General features: G+C 37.1%; 1 protein-coding gene and 1 long non-coding RNA gene across 3 annotated transcripts in view; one reads left to right on the top strand and one right to left on the bottom strand.

Annotated features, from left to right (window-relative positions):
- Positions 1–6,359, bottom strand: part of LOC107679921 (hepatocyte nuclear factor 4-beta-like) — a 22,682-nt gene extending 16,323 nt beyond the window's left edge. The window contains exon 1 of one of the 2 annotated variants that reach the window (XM_016475647.1): positions 5,910–6,359. In XM_016475647.1, coding sequence (XP_016331133.1) covers positions 5,910–6,024 — 115 coding nt within the window. In that variant the 5' untranslated portion in view covers positions 6,025–6,359. The remainder of the gene's footprint in view (positions 1–5,909) is intronic. The other variant, XM_016475645.1, reaches the window with a different exon arrangement.
- LOC107679922 (uncharacterized) overlaps positions 4,038–11,727 on the top strand; it is an 18,905-nt gene continuing 11,215 nt past the window's right edge. Inside the window, exon 1 of the long non-coding RNA XR_001633100.1 lies at positions 4,038–5,146. This is a non-coding gene — a long non-coding RNA (uncharacterized LOC107679922). The remainder of the gene's footprint in view (positions 5,147–11,727) is intronic.

The raw sequence follows: 11,727 nt of genomic DNA, 5'->3' as shown, positions 1-11,727 counted from the left end.
AGGCGGCGGTGTCCGCTCACAGTGCCCCCGAGGCGGCGGTGTCCGCTCACAGTGCCCCCGAGGCGGCGGTGTCCGCTCACAGTTCTCACGAAGCGGCGGAGCCCGCCATTGCCAGTTCCAAGGCGGCAGCTCCACACACACCGCTGTGGTGGCCGCTGGTTCTGCCCTGGGTCCCCATCCCGCCGGCTCTGCCCCAGTCCCCAGGTCCCCCTCTATCACACGGACCTGGGCCCCCCATCCCTCCCCCTACTCTGCCGCCCCCCGGTTGGGCGCTCTGGAACGTCTGGAAGCCGTTCCTTAGAGGAGGGATCCTGTCAGGGTCTGGCGTCTGGTGTTTCTCCCTCTCACCACCAGAGGTCGCCATTTCCCATCCTCCCGGACTCCGTTACCTTCACTCCACTCACCTGTTGTCTCATTACCTTATTATTGATTAATTTGTCCCAGCTGTTTACCTGATTGCCTCTCCCTTATAAGCTCCCTGTGTTTTCTGTTCTGGGCTTGTTTGTCTCACTTAGGTGTCGGATCATGCCTTTGATTTGTGGCTGCCCTGTTCTCAGTTTATGTCTCGTGGTGAGCTTTTTATGTTTCTCTGGCTTTTTCCCCTTCGGGGTGGTTTCAGTTGTGTTTATTTTTTGTGAATCGTAAATAAAGACACCCCATCTGCCTGCACTTGAGTCTTCGCCTCTTTCGAACTGTGACAAATATTACCCAGTAATCGCAATTTGTGTGAAAAGGAATACAAGTTTTCTGCTCTATTGTTAATTTCAGCTATAAAAAAATCAGACTTCAATCTTTTGTTAAAAGTGGCCCATATCCAATATTTGCATTTAGGCTACACACTTGGCAAAACTACCCAAGGTTGAAGAAGCAGGGTTGCCTGGTCTGCAAACAAAACCAGCCCAATTGCTAATCAAAAATAACCCAATCACATTTTTTCTGTAGTTTTCCCCTCCGTCAGGGGTCCACTGCATCCAAATCACATTCCAGGGGAGGTGGGGAGATCACTTTAACCCGCGGCAATAGTGTAAAAAGCACAGAATTGGCAACACTCCCCAGAAAAGCATTCACCTGAGTTGACATCATTCCCCACTTTTGTTTTTTTAATGACGATACGACTTGCAACGATAGGGGAATATGTGCTTTTTTCTTGCTTACACTTTCGTGGGTCATTTAAGATCAGTGCCACATGGGATTAGGTCACTTGAGCTGCATTCACAACATGTCAATCACCAAGATGACAAAACGTGATGTTCTACTCGGAGCTGTCCAAGCCTTTTATACTCGGAGGTAGAGCCTAAGTAGCACCTAAATCTGGGGTTCTGAACTCTGGCCCTCGAGGTCAACTTTCCTGCAGCGTTTAGCTCCAACCCTAATCAAACACACCTGAACAAGCTAATCAATTGGCTAAACTCTGCAGGAAAGTGGACCTCGAGGGCCAGAGATAAGAACCCCTGGCGGCAGTCAGGTGGGACAGTGGTCACATGGTCCAAGTCGTAGCTCTCAGAACATTCTGAGCTTACAAGTTGTAATTATTGTTTCGTTGAAATGCAAGCACGTGAATGCTTTGGCATTGATAGTGTTGCTATAGAAATGCACAATTCAGCTCTGAGTAGAACGAGTACAAATTCAGACACCTCAGTCCACCTACAATCTATAAAAATAACTTTGAATTACTTCAGGAATGGACTTTCAGAAGTCAGCATGATTATGACATCACAACCATTAGCAAATTAGCATAAAAGCACCCACTTTTACATACCAACACTTACTCAGTATTTAGAAACCTGACTTGTGTTGATGATCGTGAACTACACCAGTACACAGAGTTTAGCCAATCAGCGCAGAGCTCATTTGCATTAGAATTCTTAAAGGCACAGAAACAAAATGTTTGTTTAATTCAAAGGGTGAGAAGCGAGGATAGAAAATGGTCATTGCGAAGAAAAAACAAAATTACTAAATTAAAGGGATAGTTCACCCAAAAAAGACAATTCTGTCATTAGTTACTCTCCCTCATGTCATTCCAAACCCAATAAGACCTTCGTTCAACTTCAGAAGACAAATTAAGATATTTTTGATGAAATCAGAGAGCTTTCTGGCCCTCCATAGACAGCAAGGGAATTACCACGGTCAAGGCACAGAAACATAGTAAGGACATCGTTAAAATAATCCATGTGATATCAGTGGTTCAACCTTATTTTATGAAGCTACGAGGATACTTTTTGTGCGCAAAAGGAAACACAAGATGAAGGCCCCTATTTTAACGATCTAAGCACATGGTCTAAAGCGCACGGTACAGGTGCTCTTAGGGCGTGTCCAAATCCACTTTTGCTAGTTTAAAGACGGGAAAAATGGTCGGCGTGCCTGGCGCATGGTCTAAAAGGGTTGTCCCTATTCTCTTAATGAGTAATGGGTTTGTTTTGGGCATAACGTGCAATAAACCAATCAGAGTCTCATCTCCCATTCCCTTTAAGTTGCGCTTGCGCCATGGCGGATTCGCTATTTACAAGGCGGAATTTGCGAGATGGTCCTCACTGCAGAACACAAGATCCAGGGGGAGTGGTTGGATCCAGATCCAACTCCTCCCACCTTACATATACTTAAACCTACCCGTCTCCACCCCCTGATTCCTAAACCCACCCATCTCCACCCCTAACCTTACCCATCTCCCAGAGCTCCACCCCTAAACCTACCCGTCTCCACCCCCTGATTCCTAAACCCACCCATCTCCACCCCTAACCCTACCCATCTCCCAGAGCTCCACCCCTAAACCGACCAATCTCCACCCCCTAGATGCGGACCCAACCACGCCCCCTGGATCTTGTGTTCTGCAGTGAGGGGCTACTGCATGAATGGGCCTTTGAATCAGTTATTCACACGATTCGTTCAAAACGCGGATTCATTCAGAAATTAAACACCGCTGTTTTGCTCGGAGACGTGCAACAATTATATTATGGCTTTAAAGGTATGTTCTCTGCAAAACTCTGCAAAACACATAATATTGTATTTAAAATATTACACAATATCAACTTCTTATTTACTGAACTGTTGTATAAAATCACATTTGCACTAGTGGTATTTGGATATAAAACAGCAGTCTCGTCTGATTGCTCTCGCTGCTGGTGTGATATCGCTTATCACAAAAACCCATACAGGGGCATTTTTGGACCGATATCTTGAATTTTAGGGCATAACTGCATTTATGGAGATGTTGCCTTGCATCATATTTGTCAACAGTCAGCTGTATGAAATGTAATATGATGTACAGGTCTGGGGGCGGGGCCAGTGCGTTAACTGCGTTAAAATATTTTAATTGCGTTATTTTTCATAACTAATTAATTAAGTTAACGCGTTAAACTGACAGCCCTAATAAATATATATGTATATAGTCTCGTCAACACATTACATGTACTTACTATTATAATAACAATAAATTATGCATAATTACATGCAAGTAAACCTAAGTCAAACCCTAACTCTAACCCTAACCATATAGTAAGTACATGTAGTTAATTAATATTACCCAGCACTTAAATGTATAATTACACTGTAACAAGGACACCTTATAAAGTGTAACCCATTTTATCATTAATAAGCATAACCATCATTAAGTCATTTTAACTTTAAACAGTCACTCCTAGCCTTACTCCTTAATCCATTCATAATGCATAATAATGCTTCCTCCATTGAAAAAGTATATTAAAGTATATAAAAGCATATTTCTCTCCTGATTCAGACGAGACGACCTTTTCACTGGAGAAGGCAATATTATGGGTAGAGGACTCATGTTTTAGCAGAAAGTTATAAATGTCTTAATAATGGACTTGTTTCTTACAAACACGCAGCTTTTCACTTTAAAAGATGTTAGTTGATGGACTGGAGTGGAGTGGATTGTTTGTGGATTATTGTGATGTTTTTATCAGCTGTTTTGACTCTCATTCTGACGGCACCCATTCACTGCTGAGGATCCATTGATGAGCAAGTGATGTAAAGCTAAATCTGTTCTAAAGAAGATACAAACTACATCTTGGATGGCCTGAGGTTGAGTAAAATGTCAGAATTTTTTATTAAACTTTATCAACTATACACAAGATTGTAAAATACATTTGAGAAAAATAAATACTAATAATTGTCAGTCCCCCTGTTGCAGATCCCTGACGTAAATCATTGCAATTCCAACTCAGCGCAGGAAACGTGCCCAATCACCCAGTGGATTATCCGCCCGGCATCAGAGTGTCTGTACTTATTACTTTGTGAAAGAGAAACTCCATTTAATTAAACAGGTCAGTGAAAAGACTCAGTCTACTGCTATTTCCCAGGTAATTTCGCAGTGTTAGCTAAAATTTAATTCAATTCCCTCATGTGCTGCATTAAATTGGGCTCAGAATTTGATTGCCACCAGTTTGCATCCCAAGCCAGTGAACGTCACATCTTCACTTAGGCGACGCAGGAATAAAGCCTAATGTATGCAAATAATACACTCAGCACTTTAAAGCCGCTCAGAGAGGTAATATGCTCTAGCATACAGAACGCCTCTGGGTTCAAAGGGCAGTTATATTGCATTAAGAGTCTACAATGCTTCTGGCACCCACGCATGTGCGCTTTGGTAAGATGGACCCAGTATGTCTGAATCAGCAGCGCTTCTAATGATTAAAGAAAATGAGATTATAATGGGAAGCAGGAACAGGTTGAAGTGGTGCACATAGGCTTTTGAAAAGTCCTCTTATGACCAGACAGTAATTGAAATAGCAGCATCTCATGCTATAGGAACTAATGTCATTGCGAAGTTACCTTTTAGTGCCCTGCTCTGTGAGCAAATGGCCTAAACACTCAAGTATGGAAGAGTTTAAAAATGAGAGTGGTTAAACACATGCTCTACTTGGCTTGGATTGCAGTTCTCCATGTTCATTGGCAGCAGACATGCATACAAATGCTGACAGACCGCCTTTAAACATTTATCTTTGTGTTTATGTTTTAACTCAACCGTGCATGTAGTGTATATGCAACTCAAATGCAATATCAATCATATTCAAACAAGCCTCCGCTGCTGAAAAGACCAGCTTTGCTGGTCAACAGCATAAATTGTGTTTTGGAAGCTGGGCTGGAGAATGGGATGCTACTGCTGCTCCTCTGTGGGATTGTTAACTAGGTCAGTGAAGTTACACTTGTTTTTTGTTTTATCTATCAATTTATCTCCATTTCATTTCAAGAATGTCAGGGTGAGACAAATGTCTCGTTATCATAATGAAGAAAATGAATGAATGAAGAATGAAAAGAATGAGGAAAAAGAATGTTCTTATATATTTAAATTATATATCTTTTTCCTGCAAGTTTTATATATATAGTATACTAACATTAACAAATATTAATAAGTGCTGTAAAAATATATTGCTCACTGTTAGTTCATGTTAATGTTAGTTAATACATGTGAACAAATGAGACCTTAATGAGAATTTATATATATATATATATATATATACTCATATGGATTAGTCATTAAATGTAAATTTGAAATCGGTATAAAAACCATATGAAACCAACATGAAAACAAAGATTCTAAATACAAACAAAATTCTAAATAATACAATTCTAAAACACAAACCTACATATTTGAAAGGTTTGCCATTTTGGAAGGTTTTCTTTCATAGACATACTTAATGAATATAGGAACATTCTTAAAAAAATGTTTTAACTGTGCATTTGGAAAATTACAAGAACATTCAGAAATTCTTAGACAAAACATTCTTAGAACATACTTTTGTTAGCTTGGTTGGGCAGATAATCTGAAAAGCTGTTTTTAGCAGGATCTTCAAGTATAGAACGACATCCATGAGGCCTATCTTCAGAAATCATTACTGTCTTTTTCCATCAATAACTGGGTAATGAGTCAGTAGACCAAAGGTTAGACGTACCTGTTTGCACAGGGAGAACACGTAGACCGTCAAACTCCAGCATGGTGAATGTAGGGTCCAGGGTTATCCCATAGTCTGTTGCACTCAGGTCGAGTGAAGTCCCAGAGATCTTCATGGCAACGTCAGGATTCGGCCTGTATCAGAGAATCAACAGCACACTGTAAAGCTCACTAACGTTTCACTCAACGGCCTGTTGAGTCCATCCAAGCTTGTAAACGCTTCAGCCTCAGCATATCAGTGCGCTCTTGGATCTTTTACTCTGCCCTTCCCAATCAATGGACTTCAAGTGGTGGAATCACGTAGAGATCGTTGTTCTGCCATACGTTGCCTGCACCCAGGAACTGAAGCGGGGCTCTTTGATTTTGCTGAGGATACAGTAATTAATGTCCAAGACTCATCAGAGCTAGACTGATAGAGAGGCTGAGATTTTGCCAAATGTCTATGTGTTTGCTGTTCTCTTATCAGTGTAGAGGGAATCATAAAGGGGAGGGATCTGGACCAGGTAAACATGACTCAGTCTTCAGTGGGAAATAACATCAAGCTCATATTTATTGTTCAGTAACTACAGCGTAGCGTCGCTTCGTTGGTTGATTTGCTTTATTTCAGAGATGCACCTTAAAAAGGCCTGAAGCCATGAGTAGCACTGAGGCCTACAGCAGGATCACACTTGTAGACGTAGTGTGAATTATATAAATCTGCGAGGTGTTTTGGTGGCTGGATACCTATCTTCTTTCTTCAGGAGAACAGCCAGTAGCTTTTATTTTCAAACTTTGCCCTTTTGGTTATTTGCTATCAGGTCAGCGGTGCTATTGATCAAAGGCAGCATGATAACACGTTATTGCGTTACATTCCTTCTCTTTTGCCACATTCAAATTGTATCACATTTCAAGTAATATGCAATAAGATTAACTTGAGCCCCTTCAACAAAGAATTGCATTAGCTATCAACACAGTCAATAAGAATGCTATTGAGTGCCTTTTTAAAGGCTCAGTCAGTAAGTTTTTGTTTATGTTTATCTCTTATTCTTCTGAATAGCACCAGTGGTTTTAGACTTTATCCTTACATCTATTGGTCTTGTTTAATGGTTGCAGCCAGTATTGTCAGGTTTTGCTAGTACGTTATTATATTTTGCTATTATATTTATATTTTGCTGGTACCCCAGTACGTTATTCGTGCACCAAATGACCATCTCATCACAACATAAATGCACTGAATTAAAAGTGGCGATTTTATTGGCCTCAAAATGTATAGACCGTAAACTCTAGCCAGTTTATTTTTGGCAGTTTTTAGCAACTTCTTAAGAAAACAAGCCCAAATTTGCTTATAATAAGTATATTTGGCAACACTGGTTGCATGTCACTTCACACCGAAATGGTTTTATTCCTTTTATGTGTGAGTTTTTCATCTTACACTACAAACATTCATATTAATGCACATTAAATCTCAACAGTATCCAGCAGATCCGGTCATTGAATGTTCATGTTTTGTTCATTATGTAATATTGTTTTTTATTTTTATTTTTTATTTTAAATCTTCTTTGTTTGCTTTGTAAATGCATGACACAGCTGGCCATTTCATGTTAACATGGTGGTGCCCTTTTATATCCATCTCATCACAACATAAATGCACTGAATTAAAAGTGGCGATTTTATTGGCCTCAAAATGTATAGACCGTAAACTCTAGCCAGTTTATTTTTGGCAGTTTTTAGCAACTTCTTAAGAAAACAAGCCCAAATTTGCTTATAATAAGTATATTTGGCAACACTGGTTGCATGTCACTTCACACCGAAATGGTTTTATTCCTTTTATGTGTGAGTTTTTCATCTTACACTACAAACATTCATATTAATGCACATTAAATCTCAACAGTATCCAGCAGATCCGGTCATTGAATGTTCATGTTTTGTTCATTATGTAATATTGTTTTTTATTTTTATTTTTTATTTTAAATCTTCTTTGTTTGCTTTGTAAATGCATGACACAGCTGGCCATACATGGTGGACATGGTGGTGCCCTTTTATATTTGTATTATATAAAATTAGTAAAAAAAAAAAAATATATATATTATTATTATTATTATTATTTTTGTAATTCTTCCCACATTTTAATTTTTTTTTATTTTTATTATTTTTTTGAAAGTCATAGGTACACTATGCTTGATTTTTTTTCCATTCCTTCTCTTTTGCCACATTCAAATTGTATCACATTTCAAGTAATATGCAATAAGATTAACTTGAGCCCCTTCAACAAAGAATTGCATTAGCTATCAACACAGTCAATAAGAATGCTATTGAGTGCCTTTTTAAAGGCTCAGTCAGTAAGTTTTTGTTTATGTTTATCTCTTATTCTTCTGAATAGCACCAGTGGTTTTAGACTTTATCCTTACATCTATTGGTCTTGTTTAATGGTTGCAGCCAGTATTGTCAGGTTTTGCTAGTACGTTATTATATTTTGCTATTATATTTATATTTTGCTGGTACCCCAGTACGTTATTCGTGCACCAAATGACCATCTCATCACAACATAAATGCACTGAATTAAAAGTGGCGATTTTATTGGCCTCAAAATGTATAGACCGTAAACTCTAGCCAGTTTATTTTTGGCAGTTTTTAGCAACTTCTTAAGAAAACAAGCCCAAATTTGCTTATAATAAGTATATTTGGCAACACTGGTTGCATGTCACTTCACACCGAAATGGTTTTATTCCTTTTATGTGTGAGTTTTTCATCTTACACTACAAACATTCATATTAATGCACATTAAATCTCAACAGTATCCAGCAGATCCGGTCATTGAATGTTCATGTTTTGTTCATTATGTAATATTGTTTTTTATTTTTATTTTTTATTTTAAATCTTCTTTGTTTGCTTTGTAAATGCATGACACAGCTGGCCATTTCATGTTAACATGGTGGTGCCCTTTTATATTTGTATTATAAAAAAAAAATATATATATTATTATTATTATTATTTTTGTAATTCTTCCCACATTTTTATTTTTTTAAATTTGTATTATTTTTTTGAAAGTCATAGATACACTATGCTTGATTTTTTTTCTTTTGCTATTGGGCAAAATAAGAATACACAAAAATATATTGTTGTTGTTTGGTTCTGATTGTAGACAATTCGGTCAGAATATTACTTACTGTATTTAAATTTTTATGGATAATAATGCTGTGATTTCTGAATAGTGTGATGTTTGTGCTATTCAAAATTCCATGATGTTTCTTATTAATGTCTTTTTTTTTAATATTGTGCTCTATAAAATATCTTCCTTAATATATATATTTAAATATTATATATTTATTTACAAAATGATAATAATTCACCATTGACGATAGCTTACAAATATTACTGAAATTTTAATAATTTTAGAGGTCTTTCTCCTGCCACTTATTCAGCCCAATAACAACAAAAAAAAGCTATTTAAAAGAGGGAACAGATAAATAAAAATAAAAATAAAAAGCACTAGGACTGAATGTAATCATTTTATTTTTACAAATTATAAAAAGTTATATGTCAGGCTGCATATTACTTTTGTAGAAGAGAAAGATCCATCATTCTTTGCTGTAATGGGATTTCCTCGGTGAGCATCGCTCCTTTTCTAAATGTCAGGCTAGGCCGTGGGTCAGAACTCCCACAACACACGATAACACACACAGACCACGCTTTAGATGATTGATAGCTCATAAAAACCTGTCAGTCATAGCACAGCTGAGCAGTGTGCCATGGTCCCCAAGAAAGTTATTGCGGCTTCATACTGAGGAAAAAATCAGCAGTTGGAATTCTAATGACAAATCAGATTTCTCAGGTTATGATTATTAGTAAATTTCATTCATTCATTCATTCATTCATTCATTCATTCATTCATTCATTCATTCATTCATTCAGTTGTATTTTATTTTATCTTTTATGTTTTATTTTATGGTATGGCCTGACATGGTTTTTACCTATGATCACTAGGTGGAGACAAAGTACAGAGTATACATCAATACATCACTTACAATATTTTTTTTTTTGAAGAGCACTCACAGAACAAATGCCAGACCTAAAACCATATGCAGCTCTTTATGGAGAAACAGCATGAAACATGTCTTACCATTACAAGAAGAGAAAGTCTCCGGCAGATACCAAAAGTTCAGATTGCAGTGCTCTATTCTATGCCTTAAGTGACTAAAATAAGTGGCACCTGTTTTGTATTATAAAAAAAAAATATATATATTATTATTATTATTATTTTTGTAATTCTTCCCACATTTTTATTTTTTTAAATTTGTATTATTTTTTTGAAAGTCATAGATACACTATGCTTGATTTTTTTTCTTTTGCTATTGGGCAAAATAAGAATACACAAAAATATATTGTTGTTGTTTGGTTCTGATTGTAGACAATTCGGTCAGAATATTACTTACTGTATTTAAATTTTTATGGATAATAATGCTGTGATTTCTGAATAGTGTGATATTTGTGCTATTCAAAATTCCATGATGTTTCTTATTAATGTTTTTTTTTTTAATATTGTGCTCTATAAAATATCTTCCTTAATATATATATTTAAATATTATATATTTATTTACAAAATGATAATAATTCACCATTGATGATAGCTTACAAATATTACTGAAATTTTAATAATTTTAGAGGTCTTTCTCCTGCCACTATTCAGCCCAATAACAACAAAATAAAGCTATTTAAAAGAGGGAACAGATAAATAAAAATAAAAATAAAAAGCACTAGGACTGAATGTAATCATTTTATTTTTACAAATTATAAAAAGTTATATGTCAGGCTGCATATTACTTTTGTAGAAGAGAAAGATCCATCATTCTTTGCTGTAATGGGATTTCCTCGGTGAGCATCGCTCCTTTTCTAAATGTCAGGCTAGGCCGTGGGTCAGAACTCCCACAACACACGATAACACACACAGACCACGCTTTAGATGATTGATAGCTCATAAAAACCTGTCAGTCATAGCACAGCTGAGCAGTGTGCCATGGTCCCCAAGAAAGTTATTGCGGCTTCATACTGAGGAAAAAATCAGCAGTTGGAATTCTAATGACAAATCAGATTTTTTAGGTTATGATTATTAGTACATTTCATTCATTCATTCATTCATTCATTCAGTTGTATTTTATTTTATCTTTTATGTTTTATTTTATGGTATGGCCTGACATGGTTTTTACCTATGATCACTAGGTGGAGACAAAGTACAGAGTATACATCAATACATCACTTACAATTTTTTTTTTTTTGAAGAGCACTCACAGAACAAATGCCAGACCTAAAACCATATGCAGCTCTTTATGGAGAAACAGCATGAAACATGTCTTACCATTACAAGAAGAGAAAGTCTCCGGCAGATACCAAAAGTTCAGATTGCAGTGCTCTATTCTATGCCTTAAGTGACTAAAATAAGTGGCACCTGTCTTAAATTTGAATGTGTATACAGCCAGTGTAAGGCTCTGTCAGTGCAGCATAATTTACTCCTCACAGGTGCACTAGAGGCAGCTCTATCTGTCTGCATGTGTGGACTGAAGAGTGATTGATGGGCGAGAGCAGCTGTATTTCAGACTCAGTGCCTGTGCAGTTTGGAAAGGTAAAGTGTGGAGAGCAGCAAAATTGGACTTGGCTGTTGCTCAGTGCTGTCACAACCTTGCCTGTAATGTGGCTAGGGCTATTAACCAAACATAAATAATGATGGCTCTGGTGCTTTGTAGCAGCCTAGCATCTGAAACTCTTTCTTTTTCAAATCTTTTGTTTGGTGGAGTCAAATGAAGTTACGCTTTTAAATATATACAGGCATATACTGTATATATATA

This window comes from Sinocyclocheilus anshuiensis, unplaced genomic scaffold (assembly GCF_001515605.1).
Source record: "Sinocyclocheilus anshuiensis isolate Anshui unplaced genomic scaffold, SAMN03320099.WGS_v1.1 scaffold256, whole genome shotgun sequence".
Lineage (NCBI taxonomy): Eukaryota > Metazoa > Chordata > Actinopteri > Cypriniformes > Cyprinidae > Sinocyclocheilus > Sinocyclocheilus anshuiensis.
Note: the sequence above shows the minus strand (reverse complement) of the source record. Positions and strands in the feature narration are given on the sequence as shown.